The sequence below is a fragment of the Trachypithecus francoisi genome, unplaced genomic scaffold (assembly GCF_009764315.1).
Source record: "Trachypithecus francoisi isolate TF-2019V2 unplaced genomic scaffold, Tfra_2.0 Lachesis_group7, whole genome shotgun sequence".
Classification (NCBI taxonomy): Eukaryota; Metazoa; Chordata; class Mammalia; order Primates; family Cercopithecidae; genus Trachypithecus; species Trachypithecus francoisi.
In genome coordinates, this window is record NW_022681472.1 from 42,037,429 (window position 1) to 42,060,854 (window position 23,426).

The following is a 23,426-nucleotide window of genomic DNA, read 5'->3' on the forward strand; positions in this document are numbered from 1 at the left end:
CTCAGCTAATTTTTGTTTTTTTTTTTTTTTTGAGACGGAGTCTCGCTCTGTCGCCCAGGCTGGAGTGCAGTGGCCGGATCTCAGCTCACTGCAAGCTCCGCCTCCCGGGTTCACGCCATTCTCCTGCCTCAGCCTCCCGAGTAGTAGCTGGGACTACAGGCGCCCGCCACCTCGCCCGGCTAGTTTTTTGTACTTTTTAGTAGAGACGGGGTTTCACCGTGTTAGCCAGGATGGTCTCGATCTCCTGACCTTGTGATCCGCCCGCCTCGGCCTCCCAAAGTGCTGGGATTACAGGCTTGAGCCACCGCGCCCGGCCAATTTTTGTATTTTTAATAGAGATGGGGTTTCACCATGTTGACTGGGCCAGTCTCAAACTCCTAACCTCAGGTGATCCACCCACCTCAGCCTCCCAAAGTGCTGGGATTACAGGTGTGAGCCACCACACCCAGCAGCTGCTTATATATCTTCTTTTGAGAAGTGTCTGTTTATGCTTGCCCACTTTTTAATGGGGTTCTTTTTTCTTGTTGTTTTGCTTACGTTCTTTATGAATTCTGGATATTAGACCTTTGTTGGATCCATAGTTTATAAGTATTTTCTCCCATTCTGTAGGTTAGTTTACTCCCTCTCTTGCTGTGCAGAAGCTCTTTAGTTTAATTAGGTCCTATTTATCAATTTTTGTTTTTGTTGCAATTCTTCTGAGGACTTAGTCAGAAGTTTTTTTCTCAAGGCTAATATCAAGAGGACATTTCCTAGGTTTTCTTCTAGGATTTTAATAGTTTTAGGTCTTACATTTAAGTATTTAGTCCATCTTGAGTTAATTTTTGTGTAGGATGAGAGGTAGCACTCTGGTTTCATTCTTCTGCATGAAGAAGCCAGCTGAGGGATCACATTTCAACATGAGATTTGGAGGAGAGAAACATCTAAACGATACTACCAAGTTAGAGAATAAAGAATTTGATAAAGTCAGAATATAAGGAATATGAGAGCAATGGACTTGAGTTGGAGAGAGGAAGAGATTTATTTAACACACATACCAGTTGATAGAAAGATTATCTCTAATAAGATATGCATTCAGATGCTAGTAGTGAGCAGATATGGTAGAACACACAAAAGTTCTCTTGTGGTTGCTTCTGTTTCCTCTGTGAAATAGGAAGTAAGCTCATCAACTCAGAATAAGGAGCAAGGAGAAGTAAATATTTGAGGAAAGAAGAGTAGGAATGAAATAGTCATCTAGGAAAGTGGGAGAGTGAATGCAGTAGGGAAATGTGATTACCAGGAAACAAACCAGTGATGAAATATGACTGTTGGTCGTGGAGCAGTCAGCTTGGTTGTTTATACATTTCTAGCATGTTCCATTGCTTAGGTACAGACATTGAGTAACCTGAGAGTTGAATTTAGCTACGCTTGGGATTTTGCTAGAAATACACTGGCGAAGGTAGGGTTTGAAGGGAGTTATTTTATTTTATTATTTGAGACAGAGTCTTGCTCTGTCACCTAGGCTGGAGTGTCACCTAGGCTGGAGTGTGATCTTGGCCCACTGCAACCTCCACCTCCCAGGTTCAAGCAATTCTCCTGCCTCATTCCCCTGAGTAGCTGGGATTACAGGTGCATGCCACCATGCCCAGCTGATTTTTTGTATTTTTAGTAAGGACAGGGTTTCACTGTGTTAGCCAGGATGGTCTTGATCTCCTGACCTCATGATCCACCTGCCTCAGCCTCCCAAAGTGCTGGGATTACAGGCGTGAGCCACCGCGCCCCACCTTGAAGGTAGTTATTTTAATGATTGACTGTGGAATTTAAACTGAGTAAGGGAAGACATAACTTCATGAGGGGGCTAAGGTAGTATTAATAGCTTCAGTGGATTTTTTTAGTTCCCTCACATTGCTGGGAGTCTGGGGCTTCCTGGGTTGGCTGTTGTGAATAGGAGCAAAGGCACAATGAGGTTAGTCCTAAAAGCCTCACATGCAACAGTGAGAGTAAGAAAGGAACGGGAGAGCTGCCTTTTCAGGTGCACAGGGCCCTTTTCTATTTCCTTATCCAATTAGGTTAATTCAATTTATAAAACATTTAGGATGATTGAGGCAGCGTATGGTAATAGAAGTCTTGTATCATCCTATACAGTTTTTGATATATGTTATATAGCTATGTGTATAAAATAGATTTTGTTTTAACTTTGTTTTTCATACCTAGCATTTTATATAATATTTTAGTTTTCATGATTTATGCCATTCACTTACTGAATGCTTTGTTTACCTGTAAAGTCTCATGATTTTTCTGTTATCATTGTTCTCTAAGAAATTGTTATTTTGCAAATTTTAAATAAAATTTTTCATTTTTCTTTGCAGGCACTATTTCATGGAAAGTTTATTGATACTGGTTTCTCTTTACCATTCTACAAGCGTATGTTAAGTAAAAAACTTACTATTAAGGATTTGGAATCTATTGATACTGAATTTTATAACTCCCTTATCTGGATAAGGTTTGAAGATTTTGTTTTGCAATAAGTCATTTTTTTGAAACCCATTTTGTTTCATTTTGTTAATTAGTGTATATATATTTATTTCACCCAGAGATAACAACATTGAAGAATGTGGCTTAGAAATGTACTTTTCTGTTGACATGGAGATTTTGGGAAAAGTTACTTCACATGACCTGAAATTGGGAGGTTCCAATATTCTGGTGACTGAGGAGAACAAAGATGAATATATTGGGTAAGGCGATATACCTTATTAAGCTTGATTTCTAGAACACTTCAGAACTAAATCCTGTCTCTGTACCCTTAATTTCATCCCCTTTTCATGCCTTTGGGAAGTTCTTCTCACCAGTACCAGTGTTCTTGAAAAAAGAGAATATATGTTGCTTCATTTTCCCACTACCATTTGCTGTAACCATTCTACCATTTCCCTTTCCGTGTCATTTTCCCTTTTTTAACTTAGGCTTTTAAATAGTGGTCACCACAGCCTCTTTCTTGAAACTTAGTGTTTTCTTGAATTCCATGATCCTATGTCATACTGATGTTCCTTACATTCTCTTGTTTTAAAATTTTGTTTTTAGAGAGGGTTTCACTCTGTCGCTCAGGCTGTAGTAGTGGCGTGGTTGACCACTGGGCTCAAGCTATTCTCCTGCCTTAGTCTCCTGAGTAGCTGGTACTGCAGGCTTATACTACCATTCCCAGCTAATTTAAAACAATGTTTTTTTTTGTTTTTGTTTTTTTTTTGTAAAGACAAGGTCTCACTGTGTTGCCCAGGCTGGTCTCAAACTCTTGGCCTCAAGTCATCCTCCTTCCTCAGCCTCCCAAAATGCTGGGATTACAGGCATGAGTCACCACTCCTGGTCACTTGCTCTTTTTTAATGGCAGTTCTCTAAATCTCCTATTTCCTAAATGTAGGCATTTTTCCAAGATTTTATTTCAACCTGCTTCTCTAAATATTCTGCTAACATAGCTTCAATTTTCTGGTAAAGTTATATCTGAACTTTAGAAATAATTTCCATTTGCCAGCCAGGTAAATCCAAACATTTTCAGGAAAGAACCAGGCAGTAAATTTGTTAGGCTTACAGGCCACATTTCTTATTGCAACTACTCACCTCTGTGGTATAGTGTAAAGGTGGCCATAGACAGTGTATAAACAGATGTGTGGCTGTGTTCCAGTAAAACACTTGTAGACACTGAAATTTGATTTTGTATGATTTTCATATCCCAAAATACTTTTAATATTTTCAGTCATTTTTTTAAAATGTAAAAACTATTCTTAGCTCAAATGCTGGACAAAAAAACCAGATGATTAGGCCCACAGGCCATAATTTGCCAACACGTGAACTACAGATGACCCATCTTAAAATGTCATGGGTCTAAAATCAAACTTTTCATTTTTCCTAGATATTTTCTCCTACTGATGTCTTCTATGAAGAGTACTACCATTTTCACCCTCTTAGATGCTAGCTGTCATCTCTATCTCTTTCAGATTTTTTGTTTTTTATATTTGTTTTGAAAATGGGATTGGATTATACACATTACTCTGTATCTTACTTTTTTGTCTTAAGGACAGTACAGTTAAATCTAATTCATTTTTTAATAGCTAGGTAAACTGGTGTTTTTTTTCCTATATTTTTCAGCTATTCCTGTCAATAGAGATCATTTAGGTTGTGTCCAGCTTGGGCCACTGCAAACAAGATAGCAGAAAACTTCCTTAAGCATGAATCCATACATCCTGCTACTTGTTTTGTGGGCTAGATTTTTAAAAAGTGAAGTTACTTGGTCAAAAAGTATTTAATAGATATTGCTATGTGGCTTTTGTAAAATGTCACAGCCATTCTTTTTTCCCTTCTTGTAAATTGCTATGGCCTTTCAAATTTACATCCTTAGTGTCTCTGCTTACCAACTTCAATGTACCCTTCTTAGCTTGACATTCTTGGCCTCTTCGTTTTCTGCTAAACCAGTCATCTCTGAATGAGAGAAATTAGCAATAACTGATTTTCTTCTTTTGTACTTTTGTACTCTGTTAGGTATTTTTGTTTTGCTTTGTTCTGCAGTGTGCATTTATTACACTAGTTGGAAAAAAACAGTAACACTAGATTTTGAGGAAAATATATTCACAAAGATCATGCATAAGACACTGGACTTTTTTTTTATTTGTTAAGCCCGAGCCGTCCACAAAGTCCAACAAAACTTAGTACCACAACCTGAGTGGTTAAAAAAATGCTATCAGTGGTTTCAAATATCAAAAGCAGTCTAAATAAAATCTTACCATGTAAGATTTATATTCACTTTCTGTAAAGTTAAGCACTGTTTCAAAACATTTTATCACTGTAATACTATTCATAGCTAATCATGAATGCAGCAATTTTTGGAGGATTTTGTTTCAGTTTCAAATAATAACAGACTTTAGTCTTATTTTTTAATCCTGCTTTTGAGAATTATATGATAACACTCTTGTTTAGTTGTGATACCTTATTTTTAGTGCACAAAATAGGCCATCAGTGAAGCTATAAGTAAATGAATGGTGGAAATATATATGAAGTACTACTGGAATCCAAAGTAGGAAGAGAGGTATTGTTTCTGCTGGGAGGAGTCAGGAAAGTTCTTCATAGGACATTATGTATTAAGTAACGTCTTAAGAGATGCATGAGAGGCTGGTGGCTCCTGCCTATAATCCCAGCACTTTGGGAGGCTGAGGTGGGTGGATCACTTGAGCCCAGGAGTTCAAGACCAGCCTGAGAAACATGGCGAAACCTCATCTCTACAAAAATAAATAAATAAATAAAATTTTTAAAATAATTAGCTGGGCATGGTGGCATGCGCTTGTAGTCCCAGGCACTAGGGAGGCTGAGGTAGGAAGATCATCTGAGCCCAGGGAGGTCAAGGCTGCAGTGAACCAGGCAACAGAGTGAGACTTTATGTTAAAAGAAAAAAAAAAAAAAGAAAAAAGATACATGAAAGCTTGCCTGATAGAGGGAGATTTTGGGACAGGGAAAACAGCAAGAGCAGACTTGACGTATTAAGGGGATAAGTTGATGGTGAGAATTAGTGGCTATAGTGAAGCCTACAATGATAGCCAGGTTTAAAATTACCTTGGTTTAAAATTTGATTGAATAGAAGGTGAGCAAGTGAAAACACTAAGTGTGGTGTACTCTTATAATGAGTGTGGTGGTAAAGAGAGGACAGAGTAATGTAAAAGAGACACTGGGTTAAAGGAAGGGTTTTTGGAAAAGAATAGTCTGAACACCTTTGTGGACAAATGGGAAGAAAAGTTGGAGTTGGAGTTGAGGATACGGGACAAAGAGGGTTTAGGAATTGAAGAAAAGTTTTAGAGGCAGTCTTAGAAAAGCATAAGGCCAGCTTCCTCTAGAAAACAAAAAGAAGAGTTGGAAATGGGAGGAGTGGGAACAGCTTGGCTTTCTTTTCATCTGCTAGAATCTGTGACTTCTCTGTATGAGGTGGTGTATGCTGTTCTCTAGGTAGTTCTTTCCAGATCCATCTCCTTTTGGAATCTCCTTTTACAGATTTTGTGTCGCTGACACATTTTCTTCCTTATTTCCTTTCTGTCATACTTCCGTGCTCTTATAGCTGCTTTATATGTGTCTCTTCAGAATGTTTTGTTTTCATCTTGAGTTCTTCTATTCTAGTTAGGAAATCTTCATGTTTTCCAATAAACCAGCAAGTAAAGAACCTGTTCTCCAGCCTTAAGCCCTCTCAGACTGTAAGCCCTCACCAGTCCATGGCCTGTGGACATATGGTCATTACATACTACTGAGACAATCCCTTGCCTCCCTGGTGTGGAAGGCTTTGAGTCAGAGTCCTCAGGTCTGTCATGGCAATGCTTGGTGTAAGGACAGCCTGTTAAATGATTAGCTATTCCTTTCCCGGTGAGCACATGATGTTTGGATATATTTGTCTAGATATAAACTGGAAATAATTAGTGCTAGGATTTGGCTATCTTACTAAATAGTGAGGAACCTCCTATTTGTTTTCTTTTTTCTCTTTTTTCTTTCCTATTTATCTTAAAAGCATCCTTTTCAATAGTTGCCAGTGTACTAGAACTGATTTCCTCGAATGTGTTAACTCTAAAATTATGTGCATACATACATACACACACACATCACATTTATATGTATATATATGTAGCATATTTAGAAAAAGAGAAAGAACTATAGAAGTTCTTGGTGTTTTTAAATATTTTACTTCACATATAAATTACCTATTTTTAAATACCATCTTTATTTTCAGTTTAATGACAGAATGGCGTTTTTCTCGAGGAGTACAAGAACAGACCAAAGCTTTCCTTGATGGTTTTAATGAAGTTGTTCCTCTTCAGTGGCTACAGTACTTCGATGAAAAAGAATTAGAGGTTAGGCCCTTTTATTTTGCTATTGTAGGGAATGTTAGTGGGGGGAGGGACTAATTTTGTGCTTTTACAGAACATTGTTCACACATTTTAAAATCCTGTAGCACAATCTTGAATCCTCTCATTTGTCCTGATGTCAAGGTGGTATTTATTCTAGCATTGGGTAAGAGTCTTAATTATATTCTCTGAACCCTATAATGCCATGAGCACAAAATCATCAATCAGTGTCAGTTGTTAGGGGTCTTGGAACATTAGTTGTTAGAGTTATTGGAACATTATTAATAATTCTGAAATTTCAGTTTAGTAGTGAGTTGCTTTCAAAGATCAGAGTTTTAAGTCATGAGTTGTTAGTGGTCTTAACTACATTTAGACTTGGTAGAAGTATATCAGGTGTGCGATAAAATATATCTTAAAATATACCATCTTAACTATTTTTAAGTGTTCAGTAATGTTAAATATATTCACATTGTGCATCCAATCTCCAGAATTTTTTCATCTTACAAAACCGAAACTCTATATCCATTAGACAAGTCCCCCTTTCCCCAGCCCCTGGCAACTACCCTTCTACTTTGTTTCTGTGAGTTTGACTACTGTTGATACCTCCTATGAGTGAAATCATACAGTATTTTACTTTCTGTGAGTGGGTTATTTCACTCAGCGTAATATTCTCAAGGTTCATTTGTCCTGTAGCATGTGTCAGAATTTTCTTCCTTTTTTAGACTGAATAATGCTCCATTATAGGTATGTACACTACCACATGGTATTATCCGTTCGTCCCTCAAGGGACCTTTCTGTGGCTTCCATCTTTTGGCTGTTGTGAATAGTGCTGCTGTGAAGACAGGTGTACACATATCTCTTTGAGATCCTGTTTCTTTTGGATATGTACCCAGGAGTAGTAGTGTTGGATCATATGGTAAACCTCTGTTTCATTTTTTGAGGAAGTACCATACTGTTTTCTATATTAGTTGCATCATTTTACATTCCTGTTAAACATGTAGAAAGATTCCTGTTTTTCCACATCTTTCCCAACACTTATTTTCTGTTTCTTTCTTTCTTTTTTTTTTTTTTTTTTTGCTTGTTTTTTTAATAGTATCCACCCTAATGGGTGGGAGGAGATATCTCATTGTGGTTTTGATTTGCATTTCCCTAATGATTAATTATCAAGAATTTTCTAAGTCTTATTTTCCCATATAAGTTAGGACATAGGCCAGGCATTTGAATAGTTCTTGGCATTTCCTCTCTGCCTGCTTTGGGTGTGCTATTTTAACTGTAGCCATATTGGGCCTTTTATTAAGAAAGTTGGTTCCTTCATGTAATCAAATGTACATATGAAAAACAGCACTTTAAATTTCATACAGTAATATTCCTATGTAGGAATTAGCTTTCTAGCAACTCTAACTAACCTAGGAAGTACAGTCATCCCTCGGTATCTGTGGGGGATTGGTTCTGTAGGGCGCCTGTGGACACCACAATCCGTGGGTACTCAAGTCCTTACGGTTACAGTATATAATAGTATAGTATTTGCATATAACCTACACACTTCTCCCTTATACTTTAAATCAGCTCTAGATTACTTATAAATACCTAATGCAATGCAAATATTATGGTAAGTAGTTGTTATACCATATTTTTAATTTTTTTATTTTTTTAAATTGTTGTATTATTCTTTTTCTCAAATATTTTCAATCCACCATTGGTTGAATCTGCTGATACAAAAGCTGTGGATATGGAAAGCCGATATATATGAAAACCAGGACTCTGAGCCTGGTTGACATAGACCGTCACTAATCCTGGTTAACATCTTTCTTAACAGTTTGCTTACACAAATTAACAGAAACATATTAGAAGATTAGCATGGAAGACATTTGTAGAGTAGTATTTATTAATCTTTTTAAAAACTACAGACTTCATTTTTAATCTGAAGACAGACATCTTGTATCCTCTAAATTCATACACCTAAATACTCCATACCTCCAATTAAGAATGCCTATTTTAGAGGTGCACTCAAAGAGGGATGTTATAGTGGGAGCCTTATATTGAAGGGGAGATGAAACTAAAACAGGAGATCAAGAAGCATAAGAATAGGAACATATAGTTTATGTACCCTTGGCAGGGTTTATAATGTTCTCACATACTGCCCTGTGTGTGGGAAGGCCATAGGATACTTTTCTTTTTCATATAAGGTGACTGAAGCCCTTTATGATTATTTGCCTTGACCTAATCAATTAAAAGTACAATTAAGAGTGCTAATCAATTAAGAGTGCAGAGCGGTGTGAGAAAATACAGATTTTGTCTTGTTTTGCTTTGTCTTAAGTTTTACTCCTAGTCTGTTGTTCTTCCTCCTACTGCCATTCATTGCCTCTCTTATCACAGTAATGGTTATTCATACTGTTATTCACAATAATGGCTATGCATAATCATACCCCCTTTTACAGGTTAATATCTGTTTAATGCTTAAGAAGATATAGTAGTCATTCTCTATGAAAACTCCTACCACACTAGGAATAGAAGGCAACTTTCTTAGTTTGATAAAGGGAATCATCATCAACAACAAAAAACCTTAGCATTATTCTAAATGGTAATATTTTGAAAGTTTCCCATTGAGTTTTGGAAAAAGACAAAGATGTCTACTCTTACCACTTCTATTCAATATTTTACCAAATACCCTAGCCAGTGGCAAAAGCAGAAATAAGAAGCATAAAGATGGGAAATAAGTAAAACTGCCTATATTCACAGATGAAAACATGATTTTCAGCTTCGATTAGAAAATCCTAGGTAACCCACCAAAAATCTACTAGAAATAAGGTGAATTTAATAAGGCATGGGTACAATTTTAATACTTTAAAAATCAATTGTATTTTTATGTATTAGCAACAGACACTTAAAATTTAGATTTTAGTTTCATGTGTGAAAGCATCAAAAAATGAGCAAATTTAACCAAAAGCACACAAGACCTCTATACCAAAAACTCAAAACTGCTCAGAAAAATTAAGGAAGACCTAAATAAATGAAGAGATATACCATGTTATATTGTTAAAGTGTCAATTCTCTCCAAATTGATTTGGAGATTCAACATCTCAGCAGAATTTTTTTATAGAAAGTGACAGGCTGATTTCAAAATTAGAAGGAAATACAGAGGCCCTAGAAGAGCAGAGCCAATTTTGAGAAACGACAGACTTGGAGGATTTACATCGCTTGATTTTAAGACTTATTTCTAACACCATGGTAAATAAGATAGTGTGGTATTTGTGAAAGAATAGACAAATTGGTGGAACACTAGAAAGTCCGGGAGTAGACCCTATATTGTCAATTGATTTTCAACAAAAGTGCTAAGATATTTCAATGTGGAAAGGGAATATCTTTTCAACAAATGATGCTGAATCAACTGAATATCCATATGGAAGAAAATTAACTATGAACCTACTTCAGTCCATATTTAAAATTAACTTTGACCTTACCTCTGCCCATAAAATTCTTCATGCTTACAATTAAAGAGAACTATAAGTCTGAATGTGAAAGTGAAAAAGAAAACATAAGAGAAATCTTGATGCAGGCAGAAGTTTTTTAGAACACAAAAAGTAATAACCATGAAAGAAAAATATGGATAAATTGGACTTCTTCAAAACTAAAAACTGCTCTTGAAAGGATACCATTAAGTGAAAAAGTAACCTACACACTGGGAGAAACTGTTGAGACAAAGATCTCGTATCTGGAATATATTAACAAAAATACTCATGGAACTCAATAAAAAGACAAGAAAACATTTTTAAATAGACAAAGGCTCACTTCACAATGGGAGATACACAGATGCCAAGTAAATACATGGAAAAATGCTTATTAGTAATTGGGGAGATGCAAATCAAAACACCACTTTGAGATAGTGTTGGTAGTTTCTTATAATGTTAAATGTACATCTACCTTATGGCCTACCAGTTCTACTGTTAGGTGTTTATTAAAATGAAATGAAATATATATCTAAACAAAGACTTGTACATAAATGTTAATCACGTTATTCGTCAATGCTAAAAATTGAAAGTAACCTAAATGAATTAACAAGTGAATGGATAAGCAAATTGTTGTATATTCATATAATGGAATACTACTCAGTGATAGAAAAAATGAACTACAGCATGGATGAATCTCAAAAACATGTTGAGTGGGAAAAACAAAAGAGGATGTGTGTGTATATGTGTATGCACTATATATGACACAAATATGGATGTATGCATATACATGACATTCTTAAAAGGACAAATATAATCTGTGGTGAAATCATTGATCACCTAAAACTAGAGATGAGGATATGGTTTTGATTACAAAAAGGGATATGATGGAAATATTCTATATCTTGATTGTAATGGTGGTTACACAGGTATATACATCTGTTGAAAATCTTCTAACTATATACCTAAGTTCGTGCATTTTATTCTATGTAAATTATAGCTCAAAGTTGACTTATGAAAAAAACTAAGAGATAAGTATTACATATTTTACTATGCCTAAAATAATGTTCATTTCATATACAAGTTGAGGTTGTTTGAAAATTTCACATATGTAGAATATTCCTAGAGAAGCTGGATAAATTATTAATAGGAGGTTAGTAATTTTTTATTTTTAAGTATATAAGATAGCATAGATTTTTTAAAATGAGAACCAGAAATAGGTTTGGAACTAATGAATTTGGATACCCAGTTTGGGGGAGATCGATCGATCTATCTATGTATCTAGATATATATCTATGTGTATATATAGATATATATACACCCACACGTATCTAGATATAAATCTGTATATATAGATGTGTGTGTGTGTAAATACACCATATATATACATATGGTAAAGGAGACATGCTTTTCAGTATAGCTGTTTTTCTTGAAAATACTGTAAATGTGGTTTTTGATTTGAGTTCAGTAAACATGGGTAAAGTACCAGAGAATCCTTCATGCTAAATTGCCACAATTTTGTTCAAAAGATTTGCTTATTGTGATCATTATATGCTGCGCACATAGCTTTTCACATAATTTACCATGTGCATAACTGCATTAGGAAATTTCAGTCATATAATTACTCGCTTCACTAAATCTTTATTGTAGCCTGATTCTGTGCTCATTTCTCAGGTTATGTTGTGTGGCATGCAGGAGGTTGACTTGGCAGATTGGCAGAGAAATACTGTTTATCGACATTATACGAGAAACAGCAAGCAAATCATTTGGTTTTGGCAGGTATTTGCTTTTATCTTTTTTGAAACAAAGTACTCAACATATTTGAAACAAATTATTGAACATATTTTCTAATGAAATGGTGGTTTTAAAAATAGCTTATTTAAGTAATAGTTTAATGTTAATAGTTGTAGGCATAGCAATTTTTTTCTAGTGGTATCAAAGTAGTCTAAATTCCACTTAATTCTAGAAGTAAATGAGGAAGTATGTTTGTAATGAGAGTCAGTGCAGATATTTTAATTCCTCTGAGGTAATATATACTAGAGAATTAGAATGATCGAGGGCATAATGTCTCTTTCCAAAAGTTGCATCTTTTCATAAGAATGTATGTCATGAGTTTACTGCTTGATATTTTAAAGAGATGTAGACACTTCTAGAAATTTATCTTAAAATATACTTCAACATGTGTAAAGTGGCACATACCAAAGTAATGCAATATCATTGGTTTACTAACAGAGACTTGAAACAACGTAAATGTCCATCAGGAGAGTACTGAGTAAATAAACTATCATACATCCATTCTATATGTCTGTACCTTGGAGTCAGTCTTTTTTTTTTTTTTTTTTTTTTTTTTTGAGACAGTCTCACTCTATTGCCTAGGCTGGAGTGCAGTGGCAGGATCTCGGCTCATTGCAACCTCTGCCTCCCAGGTTCAAGTGATTCTCCTGCCTCAGCGCCCCCACTCCAAGTAGCTGGGATGTGTGCCACCACACCCGGCTAGTTTTTGTATTTTTAGTAGAGACAGGGTTTCACCATGTTGGCCAGGTTGGTCTTGAACTGCTGACCTCAAGTGATCCACCTGCCTTGGCCTCCCGAAGTGCTGGGATTACAGGTATGAGCCACTACACCTGACTTTTCTTTCCATTTTTAAAAATGCAAATTAACAAAAATATTGGAGAATAATGTTTCAGTACAGTATTAAGGGGAGAAGGAAGATGCTAAACAATGTGTATAATATCATGCTTTTTGTTTAAAGACTTATCTGTATAGTAAAAGTGTATGTTAGTATGGAAATTATCATCTTTGAAAAGGCAGAGAAAAAACTGGAAACAGTTCTAGAGGGGTGCTGAGCAGTTGGAGGTGAACGTAGGAAAGCTGCTTTTCATTAAGTAAAAATCTTTTGCATTCTTTACTATTACCTATTATAAAATAAATACATAAATAGGAAGGAATAAATCCATTTTCACGCCTAAAATACCTGAATTGCATTGCATGCAATATGCATACTATTGTCTGTAACCTTCCCTTTCGGGCTTTTTACTAGCTTCATTACATTTGGTGTTCCCTGGCTTTCTATTTACACATTTGTACCTACATAGCCAATGAGCTTAAGCTTAGGGTCATATAAATCCAAATGAATACTTGTGTTTTCTGAAGTGGGTTTCTTTTAGGGGAAGTGGTGAGGTTTATGCCAGACCTGGTAATAAGTTTTGTTTCTTGTGTTTTGTTGAAATATGTGCCTCAGCACAATTCTTCACTGAAATATTTTGGGACATGATTAGCACAGCTGTTTTATCTTATCCTTAGCTAACGTTTATTCCCTATTTTTAAGATACATTTCTACTCTTAATCTGCTCCCTATGTTCCTTGCTTTCTGTTATACTCAAACCAATCAAATTAGTATTTCACCACATTACCCATTTATGTCTTTGCCGGGCGCGGTGGCTCAAGCCTGTAATCCCAGCACTTTGGGAGGCCGAGATGGGTGGATCACGAGGTCAGGAAATCGAGACCATCCTGGCTAACACCGTGAAACCCCGTCTCTACTAAAAAATACAAAAAACTAGCCGGGTGAGGTGGCGGGCGCCTGTAGTCCCAGGTACTCGGAGGCTGAGGCAGGAGAATGGCATAAACCCGGGAGGCGGAGCTTGCAGTGAGCTGAGAACCGGCCACTGCACTCCAGCCCGGGCGACAGAGCGAGACTCCGTCTCAAAAAAAAAAAAAAAAAACTAGTCAGTGAAATAGATAATTTTAGAGGAATGTGTACTTTGGTTTTTCAGGTACTAGTCAGGAAGAACACAGAGTGTTAGGAAAATGGTGTTTCATGGGAGAAAATACCACAGACTATTAAGAGTGGCAGCAGAGAGGTGTTCATTTGTTTTCTGTAGCTTAGATGGGTAATTGACTCAGGGAGGAATAACAGTGGTTTAGGGCTCATCTAAACTTGAGTTCAAATGTTAGTTCTGCCACTTTAGCAGTTTGAGAAGGACAAATCATTTAAACTCTCTAGGCCTCCATTTCCTTATATGTACAGTGGGGATGCTGATGATTCTACCTATCTCATAGAATTGTTGTGAGAACTAAATCCATGAAAACCAGTGGCACACTATTTGGCAGGAACCCTTAATAGCTGTTATACTACAGCCCAACAACAACATCTATCTTGGTTGCACCTTTTGTTTGACCTTACATAAATGACTTAACCTTGCCAAGATTCTCTTGTCTTTGCTCGCCGTAAGATGGGCATAGTAATGATGGTGGCCAGCCTCCGTGTTCTCATGAGGATGACCTGAAGTGAGGTTCATGGTGTGCTTAGCATGGTGCCCACCCTTATTAAATGACAAACCCTACAACCACTTTTTCACACGACTTTTGAACCAATTCAGTGATATTTAATTTCTTCAAGTGTGTACTAGTTTCATGATTGAAGATAGTTTAGCATTTATTTCATATTAAAGTACATTGGATTTCATTACAGTTTGTGAAAGAGACAGACAATGAAGTAAGAATGCGACTACTGCAGTTCGTCACTGGAACCTGCCGTTTACCTCTAGGAGGATTTGCTGAGCTCATGGGTAAATGTAGTTTCATTATAATTTCTCTGTAGATAATTTTGTGAAAATAATGGCCTTTGGACATACAGTACACTTAAACTAAAGATTACTCTTCTGTGCTGTAGATAGGACTTCATTTAGAAGAAAGAAAAATGAATGGCTAATATCAAAGCACTTGTAAGACAAAAATGAATGTCTCCTCATATAGCTGAGGTGGCCATTGTTTTGCTCCCTAGGGTGACTGTGAAGGGAGCCACATTCTGTATAAATAGTTTTCTTCCCACTGATTTAATTCTTATTGCTGGATCTCTGCAACAGTAAGAAGTTTCTTCAGGCAGAAGCAGCTTACATTGTGAATTTCTTCTTATTTTGTATCATTCATATGATTATGCAGCATGTTCTATTATTTAAGTAGTTGTCAGAAGAAAAAAGTTTAAAGGACCAGATAAACTTTGTCTTATTTTCCTGGTGTAGGAAGTAATGGGCCTCAAAAGTTTTGCATTGAAAAAGTTGGCAAAGACACTTGGTTACCAAGAAGCCATACATGGTAAGTTCAAGAATCCTAAATACGAAGGTGAAAGCCACAGAGAATCTTTTGTTTTGTTCCTTTAAAAATATGTAAGATCCAGTATAACTGCTTATTCATTAAAGTAGTCAGAATTTCAATTTTGAGAACACATTGATGAATACAGCATTCTATAACTGAACACTTTAGCGTGTTCTCATTAATAGAAATACTTAAGAAATGCATCCATTGATTCAACAAATATTAGTGTACCCACTATGTATAAAGTAAGATTTAAGTATTCCCTGTCTTTTATGAAGTTTGTGCCCCATGTTGGGGTGCAAATGACAAACAGATAAACAAATAACTATTTGCAAATCCTGGTAAGTCCTTCAAAGGGAAAAATGAGAATACTCTAATAGAGAACAACTAATGGGAACCTACTCTGGGTTGAGTGGTCAGGGAGATTTCTTGGAAGGGGTAATTTGCTTAAGTTGAGTTTGATAAAGAGCCTTTTGCTGTGGGGATAAGCAGAGAAAGAGCATTCTTTGCACAGAAATGCCAAAGTAAGCAAAGACCCTGAAGAAATTGTTTTTCAAGGAAATGAAGATGATAGGTATGATTGGAACTTGGTAAATCAGAAGAAAGGGAGATGAAAAAATTGGGGGATGTAGGCAGGGATTAAATTATGTACAGCCTTATAGGCTAATATAAAGAACTGAGATATCAAAGAAAAATTAGACAGCTTTGCAGAGTTTTAAATAGCAAGTAATAAATCCCAGAAAAATCGGCCAGAAAACAGTATAGGGAAGGAGTTGGATGCAAGGGTGAATGCAGGGAGAGTAGTTAGGAAATTGTTATAGTTACCCAGGCCAAAGGTGACAGCCTGGAGATGGGTGATTCTTTCAGGAGGTCAAAACTATTTTCATACCAAGCCATTATTTGCCTTTTTATCATTTTGAAATTTCTACTTGTGGTGCAAAAGCAATGGTTTGTGAACCTGCTTGTGCCTTAGCACAAATCAAGGCAGTGGCACCAAACTGCTACTACCTCTGTATTCTTCAGCACCATATACTTGAGGTTTAAAGCAAGGAAAAAAAAAAAAAAGCAAAAAGGCAGGTTCATTGAAGTTCTTTATGAAGCAGTAAAAATTACTAACTTTATTCAATCTTGATGCTTGAGTATATGTTTTTTTAACATTTGCGTGACAAAATAGGAAGTCTGAAATAGCACTTGTGCACACCAGGGAATGATTTTCTTGAAGGAAAGCTCTTGGGCAGTTGTTTGAGTTGAAAACTGAACTAGCTTGCTTTCTTTTATGGAACACTATTTTTACTTGAAAAAATGACCCGCCAGCAGTTTATGCAGACTTAGGTATTTGACAGACATTTTCTTGAGAAGTAATGTTGTTAGCTTGTCATTTTAAGGAAAACAATAGGCATTTGTTGGTGGTGATAATTACCACCATGAGCTTGAGAGCTTCTGAAGACTTTCTTCAGTGAGATTAGTGAGATTGTTTTTTGGTTTTTTGAGACGGAGTCTTGCTCTGTCACCCAGGCTGGAGTGCAGTGGCGCGATCTCAGCTCACTGCAACCTCTGCCTCCCAGGTTCAAGCGATTCTCCTGCCTCAGCCTCCTGGGTAGCTGGGATTACAGGTGCGCACCACTATACCTGGCTTATTTTTGTATTTTTAGTAGAGACGTGGTTTCACCATGTTGGTCAGGCTGGTCTCGAACTCCTCACCTCGTGATCTGCCCGCCTTGGCCTCCCAAAGTGCTGGGATTACAGGAGTGAGCCACCATGCCCGGCTGATTAGTGGTATTTTAACAAATGTGATTTTTTTTTTCCTATTATATAATTAAATGAGTCAACATTTAGAAAATCCTTATAATTTGATGAGTCATTATTTTCAAATGATCCGTGAATGCTACAACAAATGTTACAAAATGACGCATGAGTAAAAGATCTATTCAAAGTGCAAGAGAGGCTGGGCACAGTGGCTCACACCTGTAATCCCAACACTTTGGAAGGCTGAGGTGGGAGGATCGCTTGAGCTCAGGAGTTTGAGACCAGCCTGGGCAACATGGTGAAACCCCATCTCTACAAAAAATACAAAAATTAGCCGGGTGTGTTGGCACACACCAGTAGTCCCAGCTACTCTGGAGGCTAAGATGGGAGGATCACTGGAGCCAGGGAAGTCAAGGCTGCAGTGATCCATGATCACACCACTGCACTCCAGTCTGGGTGACAGAGTAAGACCCTATCTCAAAAAAAAATAAAATCAAATCAAAAACAAAGTGCAAGAGAGAACAGTAGATTTTGTATAACAAAGTACAAAGTGTTCTTTGACCTGATTTCGAACCATATTGTGCATTCCCTTGTCAAATTTAATATCAAAGAATAATATCCATAATTATCTGACAAGATGAGTAGAGTATATCTCCATTTCTAACTATTTTTCTGTGTGGGGCAGTAGATTAAATGTACAAGTAGATATCAGAATCCAGATGTTTTCTGTTACACCAGATATTTAAAAGATTTCCAAAACTATAAAACAAAATCACTCTTTCCACTATATTTTTTTGGAAATACTTGGGTTTTTCCCATTAAAATGTTTATTTTCATAGCAAAATGAATTAATACTTTTTAAACTTCTGTTTTAACTTTTAAATATCAGTAGCTATAATTCATATAAATAAAATGTTTTAACTTTTAAATATCAGTAGCTATAATTCATATAAATGAAAGCTCTTTGCAGTTGGAAATTTGTTTTTTCCGAGACAGTCTTGCTGTGTTACCCAGGTTAGAGTGCAGTGGCACAAACACAGCTCACTGCAGCCTCAACCTCCTGGGATCAAACAATCTTCCCACCATAGCCTCCCCAGTAGCTGGGACCACCAGTGTACACCACTATGCCTGGCTAATTTTTTAATTTTTTGTAGGGACTAAGTTTTTCTATGTTTTCCCAGGTGGGTCTTAAACTCTGGGCTCAAGCCGTCCTCCTGCCTTGGCCTGTGAAACTGCTGGGGTTATAGGCATGAGCCACCACTCCCAGCCAAGGTTGACAATATTTTTAAGAGTGAAAAGGAGTCCTATAACCAAAATGTGAAGACCTCTGCCTTCAATTAAAGTGGTAGATCCAATATGTACACATACGTGTGTGTGTGTGTGTGTGTGTGTGTGTATTGAGAAAGAGATTTTTGAGTCAAGGGGAGAATTAAAATAGATTTCAAATTTTGTGAAGGGAAAGTAATTACCACCCACTGATTTCTGTTTTCTCAAAGTATAAGGAGAAGTCACTGGCTAAGAGTGAAGAAAGGAAAAATTTTCGAGAGAAAGAAGGAATTGGGAGAATTGTTAGAGAATAGGCAAGTATTGATTAGAGGAACACGGCTAAGATTGCTAGGCAAAATTGGATTGCTCACTTGGATTAGTAGTATATTTGAAATGACAACAGTCTACTTGAATGCATGATTTCCTCCCCCAGTAATTTTCAGCTGTTAAGTTGAAAGGAACAAGAAAGCAGAAGATTGAGTTCATCAGAATTTGAGTTTATGAGTTCAAAAGAGGGAGAAGCATGAGAGTTAAAAATATTTGTAGGCCGGGCAAGGTGGCTCACACCTGTAATCCCAACACTTTGGGAGGCTGAGGTGGGCAGATCCCAGGAGTTTGAGACCAGCTTGGCCAACGTGGTAAAACACCGTCTCTACTAAAAATACAAAAATTAGTTGGGCGTGGCTGTGCATGCCTGTAATCCCAGCTACTCGGGAGGCTGAGAGCAGGAGAATCAGTTGAACCCCAGAGACGGAGGTTGCAGTGAGCCAAGATTGCGCCACTGCACTCCAGCCTGGGATACAGAGATAGACACTGTCTCAAAATAAATTAAATGAATATGTTGTAAATACTTTTATAAATACAAATAAAATGCAAATACATTATGATGTATAATGATGGACCATGATCTCTAAAGTAATTATAGTGATGAGCGATAGGTAAAGAAAAAAAGGAGGACAAGAAGAGGCAGACAGGATAGTATGATGAGGTCAACAGGCTGGCATTTTAATTGAAATAAACTGGAAAGACAAGGTAAGAGAACAGGATTTTTAAATTAGAAACTTCCTTTACTGGTGATGTCAGGGTTCAAGGTATAGCCTTGGGGTCAATAACTGAAGAAAGCAGAATCGATTTTAGCTTGTCTGTCTTTTTGTAAAACAGCACAAAACATAATGGCCAGTGTTTTAAAACAGAAGCCTGTTTTGAATGTTTTCAAAGTAACCCACTTTCATGTTTTTCAACTCAGCATTTACTAAATATCTACTGTATGCGAAACAGATCAGCGTTAAGAGAGTGCAGAGATGACTGCCTTCATGGATTTTAGAATCTAATGGGAGAAACCAGTCAGTCCTAACCCAGAGTAGATTAAAATAGATGCTAAAACAGAAATAAAAGGAGCTTATGAATAGGGAAATTATACGTGTAAGATGCTCAGAGGAAGTTGTAGCATTTGGACTGGTTCTTGATGTAAAGTGTGTTCCAGACCATAGAGAGCAGCGTTACAGAAAGAGAAAGGTATGTGGTATGCTCGGCAGAGCGTGAAACAAGTTGACGGTAGAGAACAGAAGCTTCCTTTCCCTACCACAGCCCCTCTCCACCCATAGCAACTCCAAAGCAGCAAAGGTTTTTGAAGAGTAGCATCAACTGGTATGTCATTTTAGCAAGAAGTAAAAAAGAAACAAAACAAATGGGCCCAAAGTTGAGTAGCAGGAAATTCTCTGATGGTCCAGATAAGAGATGATGGGGAAGCATATACAGAGGGATGTAGTAGCAGTAGAAGTGATCAGGAGGAGCCTGGGCAATATGACAAAACTTCGTCTCTACAAAAAAAATACAAAAGTTAGCTGGCCATGGTGGCATGCACCTGTACTCCCAGCCACTCCGGGGGCTGAGGTGGGAGGAGGGAGGATTGCTTGAGCCTGGGAGGTCGAGGTTGCAGTGAGCCGAGACAGTGGCACCACACCCTAGCCTGGGCAACAGAGCCAGACCCTGTCTCCAAATAAATACATAATCAGGAGAAAAAAATGGAATATTTGGTAGATAGAATGACAGAATTTGGCAAAGGCTATATGTGAAAGATGTAAGAGGACAGAAAGTGACTGGTTGTCTTATATAGGAAGTATTGAAAAATATTTTTTTGACGTTGTTATCATACTCTACCTTGAAGTATAGTTTAAAGGGGAGGGCAGTATATGGTCTGCTTAGTTGCTGCTATTAATATCTTTAACTTCTTTTAAGATACAAAGAATACAGTCTTAAAACAGCACTGTTTTAATTAGATGCCTTGTTTCAAAGGCTCTTTCCTGACTCTGACATGGGAGGGTCAACGGTACATGGAAAGTGGTGGGAGTGGTAAGAGGGTACCTGGACAATCTCTAGAAAGCTTCCACATGGGAAAATGAAGGTACAGAAGGGTTCTGACTGACTCAGAGCTATCTCACTAGTCACTGCTACTGTGGGGACCAAAACCCTGAACACCCGAATCCTAATCTAGCTACTCAGTGCTGTACCTCACAAAATGAAATGTGATTCCACCTTTGTAAACTGAAAAATAATACATTGTTACTTTAAGCATTTTTTAGTATTTTAACGTTTTTCATCAGTGAATCCCAGAATGGAATTATTTGAGTATGACAAGGCTGAAAAACTATCATTTGAGAAGAGTTTGTATATGTGGTTAGATTATTTGAAAAGACAGACGTATATATTTGTTCACTGACTGTCTCCACCCCAGAATGTAAATTCCACGAAGACAGGGATTTTAGTTTTCTTCACTGTATCTCTAGCTTATCGGTTATGTCAAAAAATCTCGGTAAATGACTGATGAATAAGTGAGTGAGTGGATGAAAGAAATGGACTCTTATTCCAAGAGAAATTAGGAGGACTCATGACACACGTAACAGGAATAGTAAAAAGAAAATTGATTTTTTTTAAAAAAATTGTCTTTATCCAAATTGCTACACTTATTATTTGTAATTCCATTTTCCTCTCGGAGATGTTAAAATAGTTTTTATATGTAAGTCTTAAATTTGGATTACTCTAAGAAATTTATTATAGTAGTAAATTGTTAGAATAATTCTGGCAAAATTTTTACATATATAGTATATATTCATATATCCATTCAGCTTTTCTATGTGCTTTGAAAAATATTGTATTTTTTTTTTCATTTTATTGAAAACATCTGATTTTGTTTTTGTTTCTGTTCAGTTTTAATCGCTTGGATCTACCACCATATAAGAGTTATGAACAACTAAAGGAAAAACTTCTTTTTGCAATAGAAGAGACAGAGGGATTTGGACAAGAATGAATGTGGCTTCTTATTTTGGAGGAGCTCTTGCATTTAAATACCCCAGCCAAGAAAAATTGCACAGATAGTGTATATAAGCTGTTCATTCTGTACAGTGAATTTTCCGAACCTCTCAAAGTATGTTTTCCGTTCTTCCACAGAAATATGCAAAACAGTTCATCCTTTTCTACTTTATTTATTGTTCCCTTGAAATGACTGACTAGGAAAAAGATCATCCTTAAATTTTGAAGCAAGTGAGAGACTTTATTAAAAATACATATATATCTATAAAAGCATATATGATGGTGGCTCTAGTTTTATAGAGCTCCAAGTGTATGAAACATGACAGCCGTTCATTCATAAAGATCTGGATTTGCTTTACCTTGTTAATATTATCTAGGGGAAAAAGTGCAAATTGCTCCATGTTCTTCTCTCCCTTATGTAACATCTCCTGAGGGTGTTTAGTTGCATGGCTGTTCAGGAAGGTATTAAGGGCTTAGGCCAAATCTTACTTTGAGTATGTTTAAAAAAAAAAAAAAATGCTGCTGGCTTTTCTGAAGACAGGTGCTTGAACCTGTCAGTTTGTTTTAAATAAATACAATAGTTGAAAATTTTTCTCTCTGTTACATCAGTAATATTGTCAAAGTAATGGATAAAACCATAACTTACACATGAAAGTCATATACTAGATCTGATACTATTTAGTTTATTATCGAAATTGGAAAGATTCATTGAGCAGTATAGAAGTTTGTTTACATGTTGAGATGCTAGGTATCTGTGGAATTAGAAAGAATCAGGCACTTTTGTACTTTGTTTTTAAATCTGTGATGTTTTTCAAATTTAATTCATAATAAATTGATGCAGTTTCATACTTAGGAACATACAAAAGGAAATGTGAACTCTGCCACTTTGTGTTCAAAGTTTTGGATTTTATGAAGCCAGATGGATTGAAGAGTTACGTAAGCATTTGAATGCTCTGAGGCTAATGATTTTCTGTTAGTGTTTGAATATCTTCATTCCTCTCAAATTCATAACAGTTCTCTTTATCTGAATTAAATAAGCATATAAAAATCTTTTGGGTCGCCCCCTTTTTACACAGATAATTATTTTTGTCATAAGTAACACTTTTTAATTGTTTTTCATCATAAGGGCCTTTGCTGAACTACAAAAATGTGTAACAAACTAAAATCTGATGTGAATGATATTAATGCTACTTTTAGCAAACTGGGCTTCCTAATACAAAATTTTAAATTTCCATTTGTATCATGCTTTTAATATGCACTGTAAATTTCATCAACTTAAACATTTTTTATAGCCATGGAACTGACTTCTTAAAATATGTTGCCTATAAATATTTCACTGCTAAGTACATACAGAAAAACAGTAATTATTGTTTTGCCAAAATTTTATTTTTCTACATATTAAGAGTGTGTTCTGCATTTTATTCAGAATTCATAGTAAAGACGAAAGAAAGGCAGTGATCTGCTTGGTTGAATAGACTCCTTTTCCAAATCCTAATTATGAACACTCTGGTTATTTTCAAGCCTAAAGAATTTTTAAAGAATTCTAATGTATGTGACAGGTTATGTGATAGAGGGTAACTGGTCTTCAAAAAGGACTGTCTTAATTATACCATAAGAGTTAAACATTAGAATTACAAATGGTACCACTGCTGTATAAATTTTGCTATGACAGAAGTTATTGAATATCATTCACTGGAGGTATGATTTAGCAGATTTGACTAAA

At 36.4% G+C, this 23,426-nt stretch overlaps 1 protein-coding gene across 3 annotated transcripts in view; it reads left to right on the forward strand.

The window, feature by feature from the left end:
• The window catches only part of WWP1 (WW domain containing E3 ubiquitin protein ligase 1), a 122,623-nt gene extending 99,467 nt beyond the window's left edge, over positions 1-23,156 (forward strand). The window contains exons 18-24 of one of the 3 annotated variants that reach the window (XM_033202759.1): positions 2,346-2,479; positions 2,571-2,711; positions 6,725-6,845; positions 11,960-12,064; positions 14,760-14,856; positions 15,310-15,382; positions 21,602-22,291. In XM_033202759.1, the coding sequence (XP_033058650.1) occupies positions 2,346-2,479; positions 2,571-2,711; positions 6,725-6,845; positions 11,960-12,064; positions 14,760-14,856; positions 15,310-15,382; positions 21,602-21,701 (771 nt within the window). In that variant the 3' untranslated portion in view covers positions 21,702-22,291. Of the gene's footprint in view, positions 1-2,345; positions 2,480-2,570; positions 2,712-6,724; positions 6,846-11,959; positions 12,065-14,759; positions 14,857-15,309; positions 15,383-21,601 lie in introns of all 3 variants that reach the window. The other 2 variants (XM_033202760.1, XM_033202758.1) reach the window with 2 other exon arrangements.
• The last annotated feature ends 270 nt before the right edge of the window (positions 23,157-23,426 follow it).